Genomic DNA, 24705 nt, shown 5'->3' on the forward strand with positions numbered 1-24705 from the left:
TAAGTTTAAAAGGAAAATCACTTGTCAAATTTTATTTTTTTTTAAACAAAAATAGAGCGCTTATTATGTTGAAGACCTAAATTAAGTACCATTCCCAGATGTAATTTGCCTTTTGCAAAGAAAAATACCTTTTTCATGGGAAAAAAAAACCAAACCCAACCCCAAAATTATTTTAAAATACCATCAGAACTGAAAATTTTTTTTAACTACAGTTTGTTGTAGATGATAACGTGCTTAAAATCGAAGACAAACCCTACGCACAGTGCCAGATTCTCTCCTTATAACCCACTACAACCTGCTGAGAAAGCAGCAAGAACCACCTATTCCTTAACATCAGAATGCAATTACTATGTAAGCATCTTATGGAATCATTATCATCATTGCTCTGCTGTCTTTAAAAGAAAAAGGCCTAACTTCCTAAAATTTGTTTCAATGTGACCAAGATGACATACCAGTCATTTTCCAGGAATACCAACTGGATTCCAAAGCACACTTACTTTTTAAAATCATAGTTCAAAGTCACCACATGCAGTACTTCCAACAAGTGAAGCACGAGCCACCATTTCCACTTGACAGCATGCCCTTGTCATTATTTATAGAACATATTTAACCTACAGGAGATGTCACCCCTTGAAATGATACTGCTTCATTTGTATGTACCCATTCTTTTCTAGCCAGTTTCTTTGTAAAGTTCCTTCTGTGTTATTCTGATAAAGCACTTCAGGGGAAACATGGACAGGGAAGTAAATAATTAAGTGCATCAGATTTACCAAGCTTGGTATTCTGACCTGGTTACCTCCCACTAATCCCATTACATGAATGTAGTGATTGTAGTCCATTGTTGCTAGTAACAGCTAAACACTGTAACCATGAAGTAACTTCGTGTCAAGTTTACTTGCACTTGGATTTCTTGAACAGCTTCATTAATTGCTTGAATCTTTCTGAAACCTAATGGAGAACAAAGAAAGAGACATATCATTATGGTCCCAGATTTTTGTAACTGCCAAGACAAACTAATCTGACAGCATGAAGTTCTTAAGACAACCATTATTTTGATTTTTGCTTCCAATAAATTTCACCAGAAGAATTTTAGGAGAACCATCAACAGGTTAGTTAAATGTAGGAAGTCTTCCTGTACCTTTGACATCTGAAATAGCCTCCACACGCATCACAGACAGCTAGAGCCAAATACCGTTTTAACACAGGAGACTGGTTTACAACACAGGAGGGAAAAAAATGAGGGCTTCAAAGTCAATTAGACTCTAATTCTGCCAGGTATAACTGTGAGCCAGATTGAAATGTGAGGACAAAATGTTATTTTGTACTCCACAAAAAGCACAGTTTATTTTTTATTTCTACTCTCTGGTACAACTGCTGTTATTTATGGCTCATCATGAGGTGTCTGCATACCTGGAATTTTACAAAAGTGGTGTGTAGATGAGAGTCAAACATCTTTTTGCTGAACATAGCTACAGCTTACATAGAGAGCTCGATCAATCATAAGCTAGTATCTCTTACTGCTATATACATATCGCTATAGCATATCTACCATTTGCCAAATAGCCAACTGGGAAGAGTGATATAAATGTACAGATAATGCTGCTTTATCCAGTCAGGCACCCCAACAGCTTCTAAACCCCTTGAAGACTCTGTAACCATAGAACACAACATCCTAAAAGCCAAATCCTGAGCACACAGGATTTCCTAACTTAGCCAAATGGGTGTTTCTCCTTTCTTGGATTTGCAGGATAGACATTAAAACAGCAATTCAAGACAAGTACAAAGTTATATGCAAACCTCTAGAAATACTCTACACCAACTTGACATCTGTGCCTTCTGAAGTTTCTTAATTACAAAGTAAAATTAAAAATAGTAATGAAATATGTCCTTTCTGCAAAATCCCAGTATTTTTTTCCAGTGCTAGTTTTAAGCTTTTTCTAATTTACTAGGTATGTGCAAGGGCTTTGGGGCATCTCCAAAATGCCTTTAAGTGCTGATTCAACAACAGAAACAATCCTGTGGTCCCTGGCTTATGATTGGACACAGCACTTTCAAGGCATCAATCAAATAGGTACTAAAGAATCCCTGGACCATAATACCCCTATACTGTATATTTTTACTAAGTTACGAGTAGAAGAATCCAAGATTCTTTTTTTCAAGAACCCCTAAACAAAAGGCATAAGGAAAAAAACAACTCAAAGTTAGTAGATTTCTGAAGTTTTTTGTTCAACTGCAACCATAAACGTAGCAGCATAGTCTATAAATTATAAGAATGATAGCACCTACCTGATTTGGGCTTTTGTTCAGCCTAGTGGCTAAGGAAACAAAGGTTTTGCTTGATGGTCCTTTTCTCTGGCATTCCAGTAAAATTTCTCGGTCATCGTTTCTATAGCAAAAATGCATTTTTAAAATATTAATACATATATATGTGTACATGCACACAAACAAAAAATACATAAGGCATATATAAAATTTTAAATATTTCCAAACTGCAGAACCTGAGTTCAAACAGCAGCAACGATCTTATGGAGGATTTTCTCCTCTACCAGCACAAATTAAGAAAGTTAGTACAAAGAAATGTTAGTGGAGATTATGCTACTCCTTTTAGGAAGGGCAGTATTATTACAGTAGGGTTAGTCCAAAACCAAAGTAATCAAAAAAGAGTTTTAAGCTTTTAAAGAAGACATTTAAACTTGAAAAGAATACATAAACTCAACAGGGGCCAGCAGTTCTAGGTGGACTTGCCTCAGTTTGCATGGCTAAAGCCCACTGACATTCATGATTAAACAGAGAGGTGTTCGACTTCTGTAAGAGGCTTAATATAACAAATACACTCAGAGCACATGTTCACATGAACATAAAGGACCAGGATTCTGTTTTTAAATGTGTCACCAGTTTGCTGTCTGTCTCATTAATGAATTTAGGTATATGTAAGACGTATACAGACAGAGTTACTATACAGCAGCTACTATGTATCTTTGGTTGAAACCTGCCAGATGCTATTAAACACTCTTGAAATTCCTCCATTTCAAAGAAAAATATAATGACTACTTATTTAAATAAACATTTTTTTTTTTTTAGGCATAGTTCAAAGGTGGACAAAGACTAAGCCATAAAACTCAGCCATATTCTTCGGAAGAAGATTATTACAATTTTTCTACCTCATTGGTTTGCATATCAAAAATCGTATTAGCTTTCACAGTTTTTTCCATGAAGGAATTTATTTTCTTTTAGGATGCTACCTAGAAACATTTGTATCTGGCAGCCCAGTAAAATTCCTGTCATCATCTCTATAGCAAAAATGCATTATTAAATATTAATACATATATACATGAACACAAACAAACCAACCAAACCATACAGCATATATAAAGTTCTAAGTATTTCCAAATTACAGAACATGAGTTCGAACTATAGTTTAGGAAGGTCTGTGCTGAAAATTTTAGAAGCCCCTTTCTGAAGTGATGATTGTATCAAGTTGCATCAAGAGCAGCAAAACCTAACTATAGTTTCTGGAGGATAAGAATAAACCACAATAACTTTGCAGGTATCTCCAACATGTACTTCATTTGTCACCCACACCATACTAACTGGAATACGGGGGCTGAATGGTTGCCTAGTACACTTCTTCAGATTGACCAGTATAGGCCTCAAAAGAGAAAACTGTTTGCTCTCATGCCTTCTCTCAGTGTGAGAAATCTTAAACTGTTCTCCGTTACCCAGTCACTGATGCTTCCAGGCCTTGTAGGAACATCAGGTCCTTGAAGGACCTATCATGCCTGGCTGGTCTTCTTGCACAGGAAAGAAAATGGGCAGGGGAATGAAACCAACAGTGCAATATAGTAGGTAATATAGTAGGTCTTGTTACCTTAGCATATAAGCTTTAAAAACAAAACCAAAAAGTAATCCTGTTTTGGGAGATTTGGGTAAGTGATGGAAGTAGTTATGACATATGGAAGCCACCTTCTTTAAGGCAAATCTGATTTAACCTACCTAAGAAATGACTAAAAATTGTTCTTGTCCAAAGGCTGTTAACAGGATTACATCAAATCATCTTTCATCTCTTAAATTTATTTTCCCCTGGACAACTGTTACAGAAAAAAAGATAAAATAGACTCTGGCACCTTTTAGTGATACTCTAAGAGAAGACAATCTCATAAAGCCACCCTGCACAGACACGAGGCAGCTCACCACTATCCAACAGAAGGATGTAGAGCTACTGAATAACCTCAGCCATTAGCTGAATATCCTTTTCTTCTCACTTTTTGGTTTATCAGAGTTTAAAAAAAAAAAACAAAACCCAAACCCTAGAACAATCAAACAGATCAAATCATAAATTACCTCGTCCAGGAAACTACTACTTCTCCCTTCTTTTTAATGATGTTTTTGGCATACAGACTAGGTGATGATGCAGATGAAGCCAAAGGAGAAGAGTCTTTGTGCTGCTGCAATTCATTCTTCTTACTAGAACATTGTTTAGGTGCTGAATTTACCTCTTCAGGCTTCACATCACTTGCATCACTCCCTTCACCTGCTGATTCAGTTTCTTTTCGTTGCCTTTTTGAGTTGGAATTCTCTCTGACAGCCTCCTTTTTCCTTTTTTTACTAGTTTTATCATCTCTGCTTATCTGGCATCCTACCTCAGTATTTGAAGTGGATTGTGTTTCAAGATTACATTTACCTGCTACAGTCTCACTGGAAAGGTCCTCTGTTAAGTCTATAAATGCATCACGGCACTCTTCCAGTTCTTCCTTTTTAACACTAATTTCCAAGTTTCCGGTAGAGGTTTCCTGAGTCCTGTTACCTCTAGTGGATTCCACCACACAACATGAAGTTTCACTAACCATATCATCTGTTAAGTCTATGTATGACTCTATACTGCAGGAATAAGGAAAAGAACCTTGAGATCTAACACCCATTTCATTTACATTTTCAGATACTTTCAATTCGAGTGCCTGAGATTGTTCAGATCCTTCATTTGTGCTTTCAGTGTCATGGCTCTCTGTGTTTGAAGATGTTCTACAGGGTCCCAACCTCTCAGTGGTTTCCTCCTTTCCAATACTGCTATGAGACTCCTTTAGAAGCTGAGGTAAGGAAGGATTTTGTTCTTGTCCGGTGCTGATATGAGGCAACTGATCCATCTTAACCAGATCTGGTTTGACACTTTCTTGCACAACAGCTACTGTGGCACTCTGGCTGTCCCTTTCTTTTGCTCCACTTCTTATTTCTTGTTTTTCAATCTTGGTTGAAGATGCTCGCACCTCCTTCACTGAAACCACCCGATCAGATGCCGGTGAGATAGATGGTACTGCACGTCTGATCTTCACGATAAAATGATCATTGGATTTCTCCATGATTACTGCTTGCATTGGTAGGCTGGGGCGACACTGAAAACCAGGAGCAACAGGCCGACTCGTCCACGATGATGAACAACTTGATTTACTGCTCGAGTTATCAGATTCTAAGGCCAAGTGAATGTCTTGTTCAGTGGCATCCTCCTCTTCCAGAAGTGCATCTTCACTGTAATGTGCACTGAGAACACCCTCGGGAGTTGAGCTGGAATTATTCTCAGGTTTTAGGAAGCTGAGGTGAGAATCTGATTTCAAAGGTGATGGAATAGTTAAGGAAACAGCCAAATCTTCAAGGAGGATTGAAGAAACAAATGACTTATTCTTTTGTAAATTACATTCTTCTTCTTTGCATGAAGCTGCATTTGTAGGAACCTCAAACATACAGCTTTCATCTAGTACATCAGGATCAACAGACATCTGAAGCCTAGATGTTAAAGAGGGAGCTCTTACAGGTGAAATAACAGGCCACTTAATATCCTCTACTGGTTGAGATTCTGCACAAGCCTCCTTTGGAGCAATCTCTTGCACCAGTTCAGCAACATTACTTCTACACTTATGACCATCTAAAAACTGTTTTTCTGGAGTCCTGAATTCCCACTCATTTCTGTCCATATTGCTACCATTTTTTTCCAAGAGATCAGAACCTTGCAATAAACTTTTGAAAATTTCACCCATTTGAGCATCACTTACAAGATTAAATGTAAGACTGGACGCTTGTTGTTCTGTGAGAAGCTCGTAACTAAGATCAGTCTTGTTAGCATCTCTGGATAGCTGCAATCCTTCCTTTTCATGTTTCACACCCTTCAATGGAGTGAGAGGGCCTTGCAAATTATTCTCTTTAGAGAGGTGCATTTTGGTTTGGGAATTCCTCGTGTTATCAATGGAGTTGAGACATTTTGTAAAGGCAGGTTTTGGCACATCTGTTTTATTTTTCTCATGGTGACACTTAGCTCGTTGATAATCCACATTTTGCTTTGAAACGATATATTCTTCAGGCTTTTGAGATTGGACTTTCAGAGACTTTTTTCTAGACCTTTGCATATCATTCTTACGATTGATCTTGTGTTTTTGCTTTCCCACTCTTTCAAACTTCCTTTCTTCGCTCTCATTTCCCACATGTCTCACATCACATAGTTTTATTATAATCCTCCTTATCTTTTCAAATAAGTAATCAAGCTGGTCATCTACAAATTTCCACAACTGTTTTTTCATATCTGATACCTGCTGTTCAAAAAGACGGTCCACTATTGCATTCTTTTTAACTTGCTTCAGTTTGGACTCTACAATATCACAGATATTCAATTTTAATGTCTCACCTAATGTAGACATCTTAGAAAAGTTCAAGTATTTTATTAATGATGTAAAATTTATGATACCGGATTCTATAATTCTGTGAAAATGCTGAACTGGGAACTGTACCTTGAACTTCATATAACTTTTCCTCATCTGTTTTCGTATAGCTCTTAACATCTGCATGATTTCTTGTATACTTGAAGGTTCAACAATAACATGTACTATTTTTTCAAGACAAGCAATGCTCACAGTTTTATTCTTCTTCATATCTTTCAAAGATCTGAAAGTCTGATTTTTATGCCTCTCCCTGTTCTTCTTTGTACTTACTTTCACAGAAACAAATTTTCCATTATCTTCAGTGCAACACACAGCTTTGCTCTTTTGATTTTGTGGACTGCTGGTCAAATTCCGTGTCTCAGGAGAAGGTTTTGGTCTTGACTTTTTTGTATTTTCAGAGCCTCTTTCTGGTTTAGCTTTTTCTTCCTCTTCATCACTACTTATGATTTCTCCTTCTTCTATTTCATCTGAAGAGATACTCATCTGGGACTCCATCTCACAGTGTTCATCAGACATGCTAATTGGCTTTTGATTTTCTTTGTTTACCTCCTTTGACAAATTCTTTGAGGGACAGACAACAACCGCACTTTCAGGAATTAAATCTATAAAAAGAAAAGAATTTCCTAATCACCACAAAGAATGTAATTATAAACAGATATTTTCAGAAAATCCTTGTCTCTTCTGTAATGTGACCATTCAGAACTGTTTGAAACTGCCAACAACGACACAGGAAGTTTGAGCTATAACAAGTCAGTGTGGTTTGCTTCAGCAACTGCTGGTTTAAATATTTTTTCTGTGCTTCAAAGGGCAAATAAGACCTCAACATTTCACCAAAAACCACGTGATCTCTCTCACAAATACAGCCACTGAAGACAGAAAAATCCAGCAGTTTCCACCAGTTTTGAACTTTCTTCCATTTACTTTAACAAGCTTTCTGAACACTGCACAAGCTGAATTTTAACTTATGGACTACCATACAACAGGTGGCTTTTCTTTTAACAGTTTCACAACAAAACCGAGATCAGAAGAAGAAATAACCTGCTAACACTGCATTCAACTATCTCTTCCAGGTTGACAAAAAGATTCTTCAAATCTTTCAATAAACTGACAAACTAAACAAAAAAAGAGTACCTGGCACTACACACATGACAAACTTCAGGGTTTGATGAATTTAAGATTACCAGCACTGCAACTGAGCACAATGGCATAAAAACCTTTTTTCTTAGAAATTTTAGGGAAAGCCAAAAGTTCAGGTGCCTGAATGACAGGAATAAAACTAAGTGAGAGGAAAGGCTAAAGTTCTGCCAAATGTAGCATGCCTTACCCTGCCTCATAAATAAGTTTATTAAATGTTTTATATTTCTGAGATATCATTAAATATGTATTTAATCATTATTTAAAGTTCAAAGCAAATGTTATTTTGTTAAGAATAACAAGCAGTTACAGTTGGCTATGAAGCAGCATGTTACAAAAGATGAAAAGCCAAGCTCATTTCCATTGTACAAAAATGCCACTGAAGCACATGTGTATTGATTAACGAGATTTGCAGTTAATTTTAGGCTTGCCCTGCACTCTGGTTAATAAAACACTCTTATGTTCAATCACGCAGAGATCAGACTGCTTAATGACCTCTAACAAACATTTAATCTCATAAAAGATCATATCTAAATTGATCTCCATAAACAATGAACTTGTGATTACACTTTAAAGCAACATTTGAAAATGTTTATACAGATTATACAAGAGCAAAAAACATACTCATCACCGCCTCCATTTCAGTTTTACAACGATCAATACTTTCTCAAATTAATTAATTAAATATTTTGACAAACTGAAGCATAAAATGAAAACGGTCAAAAATATAGCATTAATATATGTACCCCATCCTGCAAAACAGTAAAATGGCAAGTACTGAATTTTAAGGCAAAGAGAAACCATAGCCTCCTGTCAATTTAACAGATACAGAACATTTGACATGCATATCTTTAGTGAAATTACAAAGAAAACTAGGCATCTAACTTCAGAGCTGAAATATCAGAGCTGAAAAAAAATCACTGCTTCGGAATCCAGCAGCAAGTTCTGGACAGGAACTCTAACAAGCAACTCACAGATACAGTACAAAATTGAAAAAAATAACTTTGACTTGATGCTCTCCTACTCAGATCCCAAAGCTCTTATATTCCTTCAAATATTCCAAAGAATAGAAACTACTGCAGGAATAAAATATAAACTGCTTAAGGAATTCAGATTTGCGAGAGTAGCTGTCTCAAGCACAAGACAGAATACCAGAGTAAACCACACTAAGACTTGAAAAAAAGACATCAGGATTATACTCCAAAACATAAAAAGGATTTAAATGCCACTCTACCATTCCTCTTCTAGTAGAAAATCTAACTTCCGAGAAATCTCATTATTAGTTGCAGCAGGACAATACAGGAAGTTAAATTCACACAAGTAAAAGATTTAAACTTTGCGCCATTTCTTTTCTCTTCCTGTGAGTGCTGTTAACATATTTTATCTCCCTGACATCCCTGACTTCATTAATGATAAATCCTAATGTTCCATTTGTTCTTTTTTTGCCACTGACTCAGAATTATAAAATACCTACAAAAATTCACTCTGAAATGTAAATAGAGAGCAGAGCCTCCTCTTAGCTGACATTCCTAGAAATTCTCATATACTCTCACCAGCTTTCTCAGAAATAAATACTTGAAAGTAACTTTTGCCTCTACAATTTCAGAGAAAAATCTAATGAGATCTACTCAGAACTGTAATTAAGAAACCTATATGTATTTTTTTAGAAGTTAGTACATATACTCTTATTTCAACCTCTCATCTGTGAGTAGTGACAAACACTGACTTTTAAAGCACTAATGGTCAGTTGGTTATGATCTTGACTACACTGTGCAATGGTTCCACTACAAATAAAAAGGACCATTGAGACTTACACAGCTTAAAAAAAAAAAATTGTGTTTTTGAGAAAGCAGTTTAAAGTCATTTCTGCTTCCCATGAACAGATCTTCTAAGACTTTATATAGAAAAGAAATTGGAATATACATATATACTACCTTTGTTATAACTCTTCACAAGACCTTTGCAGGGACTTTCCATCTTAAGTGCTTTAGCCAAAGGGCGCATTGGACTGTTCAGTGGGCTGATTGCCTTCGGAATGTGCCTCAAGTGGTTGAGATCGATGCTCAGTATTGAGCTGTCATCATCAAGAGGAACTGGGTTAGTTTCTCTCTCCTTAGTTCTAGGATACATCTCTCCACTAACAGAAGATGCTGCAGTACTGATTTCAGTGAGGTCTGGCTCCAGATCACAAGCATTCTGGTCAACTAATGGCTCATCCTTACTAGTTAACATAGTTCTGTCAAGTAACTGAGATGTATTCTTATCAATTTCACAAATACCCTTTTCATCAGCAGGACGCTCAGCATTTTCTGCAGCCAAATGGTCATTATCCTTCACTGCTTCCATTAAAGAGTCTGGTTTTGTTTCACCAATATCATCAGCGACATCACAGGACTCCAGGTCACCAGAACTTTTGGCTTCAGAGTTATCCAAGACAAGGTTTTGAGAGCCACACTGGTCTGCTGAGCTTTCTATGTCAGCTACTAGACTTATTTTATCTTCTTCTTTCTTCTCTGCCCCTGACTCTGGAAGGGCTCCTGTACTTTCACTGGCAGCTTCAGTTTGTGCCACTTCTGCTGCTGGTGGTGCATTATCATTCTGCATCACACTCACTGTCACAGACCAGTTTTCAGGCTCTGCCACGCTCCCAGACACCTCTTGGGGCAAAGATTCAGGGTGATTCAGATCTGTCACTGCCACTGCTGCTGCCAAGGCTTCCGATTCAACCAGATCACAAGCTTCTGCTGCTTCTGCCAATGTTTCAGCCTGCATCTCATCAGAAACCAGTACCTCTGCTGCTCTTGGTAAGGCTCGGGGCTGTACCAGAACCACTTCTGGTTCTGGTAAGGTTTCTGAATTCAGTTTACTACTTGCCACTGTTGGCAATTCTTCGGACTGTGCTGGATCTGTTGCTGCTACTTTTAAGGCTTCATTTTCAGAATTGACAGGAACAGGCATTGCTGTCACCAATCTGCTTTGGGCTGCACTGTCCAGAACTTGCAGTGTTGAATTACTTTGCTCTGTGGGACCACAGTTAACAAGGTGAGCAGAATCTAACAGTTCTGCCTGCAGCATGAGCTCCGTACTTCCCTCATGAGTGGCCTTCTGGGAAGGTGTTTTAATTCCATCAGTTGGAGAGACACATTGTTTCTTAGCAGGAGAAAGAGTTAAATTTAGTTTTTCCATAAAGCTAAGTTTTAAGTCTTTACTTTTTGACCCAGTGCGACCATCTTTAGTTTTAGGAACTTTATGGTCTTTTAAGCTATCTGCTACTCTGGATGTTTCCTCTGGCTTGTAGGACTTGTTTCTCTCACTTTTTGTAACATCTGTACCTTTCTTGGTTTCTTTTAATGACTGGTGAGTTATCTCTTTTGTAACTTTCCTTTCATTTCTAAAATGTCTGTTTTCATCCTCTCTTTCTCTTTTCCTTTTTTCTTCAGTTCTGTGTCTTTCTGATTTGGAATGTGCTGTTTCCCATTCATACCTACTACTGTTTTCCTTCAAGCGTGCATATTTATGCTCTCTGCTGCTGGAATTAGAAGGTGAAGTCCTTCCTTCTCGAGAAGTATGATCATTTGTTCCCCTGTCTCTCTTGCAGTCAAAGTCTTTTCCTTTCCTAGACTCCTCTATGCGACATTTACGTGATTCATGAAGATTCTTTGAATGTTCGTTCTTTGAGTGTGGACTGCTTCCTCTACCAGATCTCCTTGGCTGCTCTTGTAGCTTTTCATTTGGTTTATTTTTTTGGCCAGCATTTTTTTCATCTTTATCATGAGTTTTAAAATCCTTTCTTAATACGTTTTGTGATCTCTCATCAACATACAACTCACCTCTTGTTTGAAACCTGTCTTTATCAGTAGTTTGTTTCTCCCAGGAAGAAACACCCCTTTCTACTCTTCTTTCTACACTTGGACTGCATTTGAGTTTTACACTCTGACTTTTTTGTAGCAACTCATTTTTACTAGCCTTCTCTGAAAGGGTTTTCGGCTTTTGCTGAGGATCCGAATTCCCGTCTTCACTGTCACCATTGTTTCTGGTGCTCTGATGTACTTCTCTTTTGTACTTGTTGATATTTCCCCTACTGTACTGTTCATTACTTTTAATTTCTTTTTTTTCCTTTCTGTTATCCTTGTTGGAACTATGGTCATAGCTCGGGAGACACACATGAGTCTCATCATTGCAGAGTTCTTCAGGAGGGTATCTCAGTAAATATGGAGTGCTTCTTTTTTCAGAGCTAGACTTCCCATTTTCAGTATTATGAGATGAGTAACTGTGGTGCGTATCTTTTGAACAGTCATTTTTCATTCTGTGCTCCATCTTTACACTGTCACCTAAATCAGAAGATCTGAATTTGGAATCTTTAGTTTTACACATCTCTGAGCACCTCCCACTAGTTGACCCTGAAAGGTATGTCCTGGTGAAACCACGATGATTGGGAAATTCTGATAGCCTGTTTACCGAAAGAAAAAAAGTTATGTTACTTTTATATTCACTTAAATGTAACTAAAGCCAAATTGCAATGAACACATATATCTAAAATTATTTTATGCTTTCTTCCATCTTCAAAGTTGAAAAAAAAAGCTGAATAAAAATAGAAGTTTAATAATTTCCATTAGCACACAGAAAAAAAAAATTAATTTCTGTACATATTTTGCAAATGGAATTCATTTGAAGAAAAAGCAAGATCTGTGGAAAAATACTGTACTGGCTGTAATTAACAATTTCACTAATTCAATTTAGTATTTCATTGTCCAGCCATAAAAAGAGACTTGCCTTAAGAAAAAAGTTGGTCTTTAGAGCATTAGTGATTAGAAGGGGAAAAAGAGAAGAGCAAGCAATTCAATAGCTTACTAGCTGGTAAATTGGCAAACAAAAAATTAGTATAATGTCACTGTGCTTACTCCACCCAGTGAGCAAAAAAGCTACCATGCCTGAAACTGGTGCATGATACAGAAAACTGGTAGCAAATTGCAATAATTCATCATAGCTCTGTGGACATGTATGAGTATCATCATTGCAGAGTTCTTCAGGAGGGTATCTCAGTATATACAGTGTTTCTTTTTCAGAGCTAGACTTCCAATTGTCTGTATTATGAGATGAACATCATACAGCCTCACCAAAAAAAAAGGGCATATGTAGCCTGTCTTACTCATTACTAACAGAACTCAAAGTTACCTCACTAGAAAAAAAAACAAACGAGCAGCAAAAAAATCCAGACATTTTCTGCCATATTTAACAAAACACTTCATTAAAATCACATGATTAAGGATAATGACAACCTTGTTAAATACTCTCCACTATCTAAAAAAAGAATGATTGTGTCTAATCTAGGGAAAAAGAAGTAAAAGTAACACCAGCAAACGATGGCAGCAAACCACCAGATGCATGCCTCCTTTTTGGAGGGTCAAGGAGGAAATGGCTGCTACACGCAGACATTTGATTTTGGACTGACATTTTATATTGATTTGGTCCAGTTGTAAGGAATCAGTTTAAGTGTATAATAATTCTGTGTTTATCTCAAATACAAAATGGGGTTGGTTTTGCTTTATAAAACTGAACACTTCCTATGGGCTGACAAAGTACATTGGAATATGGAACAATCAGCTTATACAACTGGCTCTACTCCAAAAATGTGACAGTGTGATGTGAAGTGAATGTTGAACTAAAACAATGCTGCAGCTGTTGCAATCCAAACCCCTTTCCTATACTTTGGTTTAATTTGAATTATACTGATAAGATTTTGCTGTGCTTGAGGCTGGTTATGAAATATGAATACATGTGCGATGAAAGTAATTGTATCCATGTGGGTTCTTTGGGATTTTTAGTTTGGCTTGGGGTTTGGTTTTTCGGTTTTGTTTGTTTTTTGTTGGCTTTTTTTTTTGAGATAAACACTAACAATTCCCCTCAAAAACAGTCTTTACAGATTGACAGTTTGCTTAAAATGAACTAATCTATTATAGACCGTGCAACAGACAAGGCGGGCTTCTAAGACCTCAAAGTGCCACTTTCCCCATGATTTTCATGATGGATGCCTCCAAAATACCTTGCTCATAAATTTTCATCACCATCAGAAGGTATTGAAATGGAGTTTGTAAACCCTTTAGTGAGTTTGAGTATACAAAACAAGGAATTATTTTTCAATGTAACTTAAAACCCAGAATACTACACTCAAAGGTGTGAAATGATGGCTATTGTGTCAAAGCCAGTCAACTGAAAGAATGACACCTTAAAACCTCTTGACCTTCATCAGATCATATCTGTCAGTTTCTTGTATTTTGGAAAACAAAACAAAACACCTCCCCTAGTTAATGTGCATTTAGACTTTAGCACAGTAATGTTAAATGAACCTTCTGTATGACACCTATTGGCGCATACCATACGGTCAAACTGAAACACAAACCAACCAAATGTGGCTGATATCACAAAACTGACAAGCAGGAGACCTTGTGATAAGTTAGGGGTCCTGAATCTTTGACCCCTGCTCTGGTTTCAAATTGTTCAGAAACCTTACACTCAGCTACTCTCGCATCCATACTTAAATATGTTCAACTCTCTGCAGTAAGATTCGTAGCACACAGAAATTACCAAGAATTCTGTAGCTGCTATCCCCAACTATTGGAGACAGGACTTTCATCTCTTGCATTGAAAACATTATATAGTCTCTTTATTGATTTCATTTAGTGTCTGAAAAGTTCCATGGAATTCATGTCTGAGACCGTAAAACAGACTAGTTCTGAAGCTGAACTGTGCAAGATCAATTCTTTGAAATACGAAGATGGTTAGATAACCCCACCAGGAATGGAAAGGGTGATTAAACAAAACAAAAAGGAATTCAGGCAATGGTCACCCTTTGGATTCCTCTTTTTTTTTTTTTCATTAGAAACCAAAAGACCCCAACAAGCAAGGAGGATACCTACCTATTTCCTCTGACTATACCAGTACTAATAATTATTTACTAAGCAATCTTTTTCTTTACTGGTTTTACTTAAAATACACACAGAAGTTTCTTACAAGTATATAAACACAGAAAAAAAAAAAAAGTACTTTTTCAGTTCCACTGTCTATTTGTACCTTTGATGGAGATTACTGATTTCTTCATCCTTACGGTTAATTTCCACTCTTGCTGTTTTAATAAGTGCTGAAATATTTTTTTTGAGAGCTTGATTTTCATTCTGTAGAATGACGTTCTATTTTAAGTAGATACAAAGAAAAGAGCAAGAGAGAGAAGGGAGAGAGATTAAAAAAACAAAACAAAGCCCCCAAAATTAGACCGGGTATCCAAACACGTAGTGCAAATCAATGCAAGACAACCATTAGAAAAAGTCCCATCATATGCCAACTGACAGTAGAATTTACAGAAAATTTTCTGAAGAAGTTAGAATTAAGTCAGATTTTATGCTTTTGTTTGTGTTCCTAGTAATTGCTTAAGATATTTTAAGCATACAATTTACTGAAATGGAAATATACCATAAACCAAGTAACCATAGAGCTAAAAATTAATAATCTGCCCCTTTGTGTCATTCATTTACTTTATTGCTTTTATGATCAGTGTGTCAAATGAAAGACGTAGCTTTTAAGCACTTTCAAAGAAAGAGGATAACTGTATTTCTTTCAAGGTATCAAAAACAACTTTGGGTGCTCTATCATTCTAAAATTTCCAGATATGACGTTCTAGAACCCTACATGTCAATCCTAGAGAGATCGCCCCTTCTCTTAATAACTGTCCTCAGCAAAGCCTGTTCAGAAAGGCAGGCAAGTTTTGTAGAAAACAATACGGAAGTGGCACAGGGCAGAAGCTGCTTCCCCCTGCGAAGCACAGCACCTTTGGGACTTTGCCACAACACACAATAGAGCACGTTGCACAATTGCCCAGGACAATCTACCTACATAGAATGGCACACCATGGGGATACTAGCTCAAGCTGAAGAGCAGTCCAGCCTTATCAAAAGAGCACTATGCTTAAAGGAACACAGACATGCTCTTCAAGTTCTAATAGATCAAGTACCTTTTGCTTTCTAATTGCTCAGGTACCTTTGCAACCCTCTCCATAGTGTGGAGACCTACTTTAAAAAAAACAAACAAACAAGAGAACTGGATACCTTTCTGATAGCTGTTCATTTGACATACTTGTTTTCTAATTAAGGAGATAAAAAGATAGCTTTTAAGGAACTAAACTTTACTTCACGCAACATCACGAAACAACTGAATTTACCTACTGATTTCGTCAGTAGACTACTTTAGCAAGTATCTTAGGCAGAACAAGCTCTTGGCACCTACAGAGAGGTGCTTTACAAACAATGCATATGACAGATCAATTCTGGAAAGCATATGAAACTAACTCTCAAAGCAATATTCAGTTTGCTTTACATGAATCTTGACAATGCTGCCCTTTGAACTACAGTACCTGTGCCTGTATTTCCTTAAATTTTTTCATCAGCTCTTTTATTTGCTGCTGACATTTTCCATATTCTACCAGCAACTGTCAAAGAGAGAAGAGTTCAGAGTACAGAAGTGGATTTAATTACACAGAAAAGTTACTCATCTAGATTTAGTTAGCTAACACAGTAATGTATATTACAAAGGTTTTTGTTTCGTGGTTTGTTTGGGTTTTTTTCTTTTTTCCAAAAGTAACATATTAAGCCATATTAAAAGAAGAAGATTCAATATACTCTTAACAATTATCCAAGTCTCTAAAACATCACAAACATTCAGATAAGAGGAAATCTATGTGTGCTTGCCCAACAGTAATAGGCTAGAAAATAAAAGGAAGCCATATTATTGTGAAATTAAACACACAATTATCGAGGAGCAGGAGTTCTAACAGCCCTACAGATAGGGACTTGGTGGTCAGATTTTATGTAATACAAAACAGATAAGTTAAAAAAAAAAAAAAGTTACTACAAACAAGCCTGCACTGCAAAAACAGGCTGCAAAGGACATACTCCTGTTGTGATCACAAAATTAAATTAAATACATTTGGCATGAGACCTTCATTGCACATTGCAAGAAAACTTTCACAGAAGAACTGACAACTTCCTTATTGTCATACTTAATAGTAAACTACTTTCAAACTTTCAAGGTGACAATTTAACTACTTAAGAGATGCTGGGAAGTTTTGCTCCTGCTTCTTCTATAGAGCATTACACCTGTGGGTGTCTGTCCCTTTTACTCCAAAGCTCAAATTAGGTGAGATGTGCTTATGGACTAGGATAGGTGATGCTATGAGTAACTGATGAGGTGATGCGATGAGCAAGTGTTGTGCTGACTTACTAGAAGCAGTTATCTAGTGCATGGCTGTCTTCAGTCTCAAGCACAAGATTTAATGATAGATAAGGTTAATCCATGACCTATCTGTTTTAGTCTGGCAAAATTTGTTGGGAAAAATTTCAAGACTAACTTTGTATCATATGCCTGAACAGGTATCTAACTAGAAGGAAATTATGGTACATTTTCCCGTAAGGTAGCGAATACATGAACCATATGCCAAGGACAGTGAAATGAGAACAGAACATGTCACAGAGTGAGGGATTCACTTATTCTGATAAACTTGTGGATGCAACAGTTTATTAGCATACTCTTGGTTTTCCTTATTTAAGAACAGTTTCCGTATTTTTCCAATAAAGCCAGCACACTGACAACATTTTTGGCACCTCACACAAAAAAATTTAGAACAAAAACCCTCCAAAATACCAGAATTGATTTTGTCATATTAAGACGTACCTCGTTGTAGGATGCCTCCTTTGCAGTCCCTTCTTCAATTAATATCTCATCAAATAAATTTAAACTGTTTCCAGCTGGTGTAGAATTTGGAGCAGAATTGTCTGTAGAAAGAAAATCGACTATTATAAAGAAAAAAGGTTATGTGTTTTCCTCAGTGACAAAATACAAACTATCAGAAGACATTTCTATCTTGAATTTCAGCATTTATGTAGGTTTATTGGAAATACTTGATCCAATTTATATCAATATAAAAGGTAATGATGAAAATTAGAGGCCAACTGAAAACATTATATTTCTATTAAGAGATATGCAGGACACCTAACTACAAAGATAGGTGCATTTTATGACTAATAAGTTGGTTTAAGTCAAAGGAGAGCTAGCTCACAGTAAATCTACCCGATTTACAAAGAAAGAAGGGCTACAACTTAGCAGTGATTTGAGGTTTTGCAATGCAAAGCCAACAGATAGCAGAAAGCTAGCACATGTGCACCCCACGGTTTATTCAGCTTTTAGGAAGACTTTACCTTGTAAACACTGGCATTTGAAAAAAAATGATTGAGAAAAAGAATACTCAGATGCCAATGATCTCTACACAGATTGACAAACATGGATCAGTTAATCAGAATCAAATGGAGTTACTCTAGAGCTGGTACGCGGTTGAATGCCACACTCTACGTTGAGTAAATGTTCTCTGCGGCTTTATATTCCCTTACAAATGTAAACTCCCTAGCTTTAGACCAAAGAAGTGAAAGAAGAAAAAAACAAACAAACCACAAACCAACAAAACAAACCACAAACCAATCAAATATCAGCCCAACACACAAACAACCCAACTACTTAGATAATAGTGCTTTTTCCTCAAATCAACCTGTGTGCTCTGTTCACCAAATACGCTTCACTAACAGGACCCAACTTATGACACCTCTGAAATACAGATTAATTTGCAACTAAATAAATGAACTTAGCTATCAAAGCTATGCTTCAGTCCTCTGGACAACACTATAATGCAAAAAGTATTATTAAAACAATACAAGATAACATACAAATAATGTCTTATCTGTATAGAGCAAAAAACTTACCAACCCTCTTTTAAAATTTCAAAAACAAGATCCCACAGAACTAGACTATATAAAATATTTAACTGTGCTGCAAAAAAATGCAAAAAGGAATAACATTTAATAAACAATGCATCTCAGCATGTGAAACAGGGACTTAGAGAATTCTCTTACATGCTGCAACAAATACAGAATAGAAAGTGAGTAAAAGATATTTCGATGCTTCATGCATAGGATATATTATATATAGATATATATTTTATATATATCAGGATATAGTACACTACCTCCATAAAAATTCAATGGCCTTACAGTAGTATGGTCAATAGAGAAACACTTGTTTAAATATTAGAAACAGCATTTCATTAAACAGTACACTGAGACTCCTAAGAAAGAACATGTGCTAGGTCCATTCCTTTCTTACCTTCAAAGAAGTTAAAAGAGGAAATTAATTTACATTAGCATGTGAAATTATTGAGAAAGTAAGACCAAGTTAAAAGGATCTACTGAATGGACTGTATCACATGGAAAGTATTTTCTGGAGGTCTCATTGGGGATTTAGTCATCAGTGACTGTTGGTGCTGATCCTGAAGCTATTTAAAAACCAGAAAATAAAAGGTGCTTTTTTCAAGGAAAAAATGTCCTATATCAAGGCACAGACAGAATAACTAAGGTCTCTCTGCACCCCTTTACTATGCCCAAGCTCTTAAAATAGCCATTATCACATGAAAACCATCTTATACTCATTCAACTAACAGATTTGTTGTAGATGTATTTATACAGATTGTAATATGTCTTGAATTTAAACAAGTAACTTACTGAAGCGTGTATTAAACTAGTTAAATGTAAACTTTAAGCTAACTGTTGTTTTACTTGAAACCAGCCTAAGAAGCACAGAGACTCTAACACTCCAAGCAGCAAGATACAATCAACCTACCAGGAACTGTCAAACTGTTGTCCAAGCCATCATAAATATCAACTGAGCTCTCATCACCTTCCTTGAAGGGGGAAGCTTCAGCTAAAGAAAAAAAAAAAAAAAGTAAACATTTAGTAAACTCAAACCTCTGATTCTCCCATGACCTAAGTATAGCTGTGATCCTAGACCAGTAGAGAGTAGTAAAAGTAGTAGAACTGAATGGTAAAGCACAGGGGAATTTTAGCCAGGAAGCTACTGCTTTAAAGAAAAGATCTTTAGTCAACAGGGAGCAAAGACACTCTTGTAAAATCAACTCCTAAACACAAGAACTCTGCATAAAGCAAATTATGTCTTTTAAATACAAATAAATTTTAAATTTATAAACTAAGTCAACTTGATCTAAATTTCAAACTGTTTTCTAGAACACACTGAATACTGAAGTTTACAACTCATAAAGAAAAATAAAAGAATTAGTATGATAAAGCCACTACCACTGAAAGAAACCTTTCTCACTACACAGAAAGTATTATAACAGTCTGTACTGTAATTCAAAGAATTTGCTTTAGTATTGCTGTCTATTCCCACACTAACTGGCTCTTTAAACATACTTTAACCTAAATCTGCTCAATCTCTCTTCATGTCTTTTTCCAATGCCTCTTATCACTCTTGTTTCCTCTGTGTGAATCTCGACCAAGAACAATACCAACATCCACAGCCCTTATGCAGCTGGGAAATCTCGCCAATAACGTGTCAGATCAACTGCAGAGTTGACACTCAAGCTAGAGTACCTTGATTGTTGGTTCTATACCAGATGCTCTTACACATAGCAAAGGAACAGTCCTCTGAACCATCCAAATACACACTTCACTAAAAGATAGCGAAATTATACACTGTAAAATATAGGGGAGAAACCAGTTCCAGACACCCCCTGAAACTACACCAGAAATCCAAAGTACACAGTCATGTTTTAAAATCCAAACTTACTAAAGGGATGTAATCTCTCTTACTTGTGCACCACAACCATTTAATTACAGTTAAAATTCATCAGTATTTGTCCCAGTTTCAGTTGTTTCCATTTTGTTTTCCAAGTTATTCTGGGGCCTATTTATTTTCACAAAACTGAACGTGTTATTTCACTGCAAAACAGAACACAAAGTAATGCATCTTACCACTGTAGTGGGTATCAAACAGTCCCAGTCCATCCTCATCTGTTGCCATGATACAAACTTCCTATGGCTTCCCCATCTACAAGTAAAATATCAGAGGAAAGACAACAGATTAACTGACACTTTCAGAACAACACTGTAAAACAGAAGCATCCTGAAATAAGTCAGTTATGCCTGAGCTACCTGTGGCCCTTGCTGTTCAACAAAATCCAACACTAGAATGAGAAAACCCTTATATCAAGATAACAGAAAGCTCCATCAAGAAAAGTAAGCAATTATCTATCCTGTATTAATTATAAAGAAGATCTTCAGTTGTATATGTTATTCATATGTACCAAAGAAAGATCTACAAAGAAATTTTGGTATGAATACAAGCACATACCATACTTGGTATGAATAGGTTATATGAAGGTATATCTTAACCAGCTAAACCACTCTGATTTGGTAATTCTGATTTCTTCTCTGCTGACCATTTAAGAGCAAATTTCCAAGTCTGACACCACCATCCAAACCAGTAATGAGCACTAGCAGGCAAGTAATGTTTTGCCTGCCACAGTATATAGCAATGCCTGGCCACAGGACGTACAGTATCTTCCACAACCATTACAAAAGGACTTTACCAGCACACACGCTTGCAGCACTGACACACAAGCTCCTCTGAAGGGAGTGCAGCTGCCTGCCACGCAGGGACCCTTTGCGTGGGGAAGAGAAGCACGGGAGAAACTCGGGTGCCGGGGCGCGGGGAGCACTGCCCGGTGCTGGCCAGCAACACCGCCAGCCCAGATGCAGCAGCGGCCCTTGCCCACTCCCCGGGCCTCACCCGCCCTGCACGAGCGGGAAGGGGCTCCCGCCAGCCCCAATTTCTGTCACGGCGGAAGCGCCCAGGACCTCCGGGGCTCAGGGCGGGAGAACCGCTGATAGCGGCCCAGCCGCGCCGCACGGACGGACCGGAGGGGGCAGGCTGCTCCCGGGGAAGGGAAAGGCCGGCAGGGTGCCGTGAGAGCCGAGGCGGCTAAGGCCGGGCCGGACCGAACCGAGCAGAGGCATCGGCGCAGGGGTAATGGAAGAAGGGAATGGCACCCGCGCAGGGCAAGGCGGCGTCGAGCCCCCCGCCAGGCCGGCGGAGACGGGTAAAGGACTGAAAGGGAGAGGGGGGAACGGTTCCATACGGCAAGCGGCCACGCTTGCGCGACCCTCACCCACCAGTCAGCCACGCGCCACCACCTCTGACCCACGACTCCCCACAGGTCTCTGCCGCCGCCACTGGTCCCGCAGGCCGGGCGCCGAGGGGGCGGAGCTCCCCGCAACGGCAGCCAACCCCCGCAGACGCACAGCGCGTCCCCCGCCGCGGCGTCAGGCAAGCCCCGCCCCCCGGCCTGAAGCACTTGGCGCCAAAGGGAGCAGCGCGAGGCAGCCGCGTCCCTCTTCCCTGCCATCGCCCCGCCCCTTCCCTGCCGCGCTCCCTTCGGCCCTGTCCGGCCCAGGCCCAGCCCCTGCCCCAGCCCCGAGCGCGGGAAGTCACGCTGACCGCGGCCCAGAGGTCACCGTGCTGGTCACGCAGCCCCGCGCCGCGGCCGCCGAGCCCTCCTGTAAAGGCTGTGGAGGGGAGCGGAGCGGCGGCAGGAGGCCGTGGGACGGACGCGCTGGTTCACCTGGTGGGAGCTGAGCGCGGAGAGCCGCGCCCCGCTGCTATGGCGGGCCGGGCGTCAGGCAGCTCCGATGGCTCCTCCGGAGAACCTGAGGTTTAAGTCCGGCTTCTGCTCTCGGCGAGCCTGCTGTCTGACCCGGCTGGAAACATCGTTAGTGCCTCACGGCCGCGCAAGGACTTTGTGAACTGGCTGCGGCCGGCGAGAGGACTCGGGGGCAGAGTGACGCGGAAATAAATGCTAGCGTAATGCCAGCCTTTCTCCTCCCGAGCCTGAACCGCCTGTCTGGGTTAGTCACCGTCCGGCCTCGCTCAGGGCTCTGACGGCTGCCGTGACCTAGATTTAAAGGGCCTCAGGGTGAGCACTGTGGTCCGCGGCCCTTGACTCGGTCTTCTATCGGGAAGCCCGGCAGTAGCGACGAAGGTCACTCTGGAAAGCAGGGAATAGGGCAGGACGAGGACGCCCAGCACCGTGAGAAAGCGGGAGAGACTCGCTCCGCTCCCTCCGGGCTGCCTCCTGCTGCCGGTGGAGTAGCTAGTGCTGGGAGACTACATCTCCCGGCATGCACCTGGCACCCGCAGTCCCGGCGACTGTGGGCCGCTCTGAGCGGTGCATGCCGGGAGTTGTAGTTTGGCAGGTGAGACGCCCGTCACGTGAGGGGCTGTGACGTCGCGGGTGGGTGACGGCGGCGCCGGCGGAGCGGAAGCTGGTGCAGAGGTGCGTGTCTGCCTTGCGCCCCACGTGCTGCCGGCGGCTGGCGCGTACCCCTGCCGCTGCTCCCCTCAGCTCTGCCCGCGCCCAAGCGGCGCAGCAGCGGCGGTAGCAGGAGGATGGCGGCGGACCTGCGGTTCTGTCTGGCGGGGCCGCTGCAGCTGGTGGCGCGCAGGAGCGAGAAGAGCAGTGCGGAGCTGAGCAGGTTCCTGGCGAAACAGGTGAGCGGGCGCCCGCCTCCCTCCCTTCGGGCGGGTCTCACAGGGGCCGCTGAGGAGGGAAGGGGACGCGCCCCCACTCCTCCTCGCCGCCATCTCCTCCCGGCAGCTCTGTGAATTCCACCCGGAGACCCCTCACGCTCTCGGGCGGCCGGCGGGGCGGCTCCGCGGGAGCAGCTCGCCGCTCGCTCCCCTCTTTCTCTTTCTTACTTTCCGTGTGTGCTTGTTGCGGTTTCTTCCCTTGCTGGCCCCTTCCAGGGTTGTGGGAGCGGAGCTCTGTGAGGCAGGTTTTCTCCTGCCCCCGGAGCCGCGTCTGTCCCGCCTCCCGAGCAGGCGTTTTGCCCCGCAGTTAACATCTCTAGTGTGTTAAGGTGACTCTGAAAGCATGCTAATGAGAGATGGTATGTTGTTAACGAGCACCAGGGCAGCATGTAGTCCTATAACTGCAGCATGTTGCCTTGCTGCTATTTGCATTAAAACAGCCTGTGGGTTAAAAAGACAGGGGCTGGATTTTCTAGGTTTTGCGTCCTTTTCTTCATCACAGTGATGCTGGAATTGTGTTCTGTTTTCACTGTTTTAATGCTTTGGCTACCCTAAATGTGAAAAGCATGCCTGCTTTATAGGAGACTTGAGCCCAGCTCATTTATGTCTCTGAAACACTGGAAGACACATAATAACAGAATATCAGCGCGTCAAATGTTACATTATTAATACTTTTCATGATAGAGCTTTTGAAGCCCCTAAGCCGTATACGCGCTTTGGGGATCAAAATCCATATTTCTCTTTGTCTAGGAAATGGCTCAGTTGTTTGAAGATGAAAAGTCTATCTTTTACAAAATATTGTCTGAATTACTACCTCTTAGTTATGGTTAGGGAAGCCTTTTATATGGGTAGTCAAGGTTCTCTGTTGGTAGACAGATGGCTTTTTCCTTCTGTCACTACAAATCATAGGATCAAGGTAAAATCTACATGAATATATATCCCTGTGTTGGAGAGTTGATGCTAATTGGTGGGAAGCAGTGATGAAGAGCTGCTATTCAAGGTAATGAAACAGCTGAGAAATAGAGATGGGAATAATGCAAATATGTGTTGTAGCAGACAGACGGAGTGGTGAACCAGAAGTGAGTCACCTGGGACCTGAGACTGGAGAAGAGAGTGCACCCTTTCCCTTCTGGTGACTGTTTTGAGATATACTTAAGGTTTAAAAGTCTCACTAAGTGGAAGTTACTGAAAAGGGATTATATATATATATGGGGTCTGGAACAGCACATTAAAGAACAGTGACATGTTCTTTTGAAAATGGCACTGCTATTTCCAAGCTTGGAAGCTACAGGTATGCTGGGCTTATCTTGCTGCTAACCAGCAACTGGTTCCAGTCGTCATTTCCTGATTTCTTACCAGTTGCTTTGTATGTAAGTATGTATGTTCTAAATTCTGG

General features: G+C 39.8%; 2 protein-coding genes across 4 annotated transcripts in view; one reads left to right on the plus strand and one right to left on the minus strand.

Annotated features, from left to right (window-relative positions):
* Positions 1-187: 187 nt before the first annotated feature.
* Positions 188-22503, minus strand: CASP8AP2 (caspase 8 associated protein 2). 3 transcript variants are annotated; one of them, XM_057432089.1, is made up of 10 exons: positions 22345-22503; positions 20696-20771; positions 19548-19628; positions 17556-17674; positions 16240-16314; positions 14907-15022; positions 9770-12285; positions 4342-7303; positions 2287-2386; positions 188-948 (listed from the first exon to the last, which is right to left on the minus strand). In XM_057432089.1, the coding sequence occupies exons 2-10, from the start codon at positions 20742-20744 to the stop codon at positions 892-894; spliced, it is 6075 nt and encodes a 2024-aa protein (XP_057288072.1). In that variant the 5' UTR covers positions 20745-20771; positions 22345-22503; the 3' UTR covers positions 188-891. The 3 variants fall into 3 exon arrangements, with proteins under 3 accessions (XP_057288072.1, XP_057288073.1, XP_057288071.1); XM_057432090.1 differs by lacking the exon at positions 22345-22503 and adding an exon at positions 21896-22024 and having other exon boundaries at positions 17556-17656; XM_057432088.1 differs by lacking the exon at positions 22345-22503 and adding an exon at positions 21896-22024.
* A 611-nt stretch (positions 22504-23114) lies between these two features.
* MDN1 (midasin AAA ATPase 1) overlaps positions 23115-24705 on the plus strand; it is a 102710-nt gene continuing 101119 nt past the window's right edge. Inside the window, exon 1 of the mRNA XM_057432107.1 lies at positions 23115-23270. Within this exon, the coding sequence (XP_057288090.1) occupies positions 23169-23270 (102 nt within the window). The 5' untranslated portion in view covers positions 23115-23168. The remainder of the gene's footprint in view (positions 23271-24705) is intronic.

Source organism: Pezoporus wallicus, unplaced genomic scaffold (genome assembly GCF_028554395.1).
Source record: "Pezoporus wallicus isolate ANWC-B61680 ecotype Strahan unplaced genomic scaffold, APGP_CSIRO_Pwel_v1 contig_4847, whole genome shotgun sequence".
In the NCBI taxonomy this organism is placed as follows: Eukaryota; Metazoa; Chordata; class Aves; order Psittaciformes; family Psittacidae; genus Pezoporus; species Pezoporus wallicus.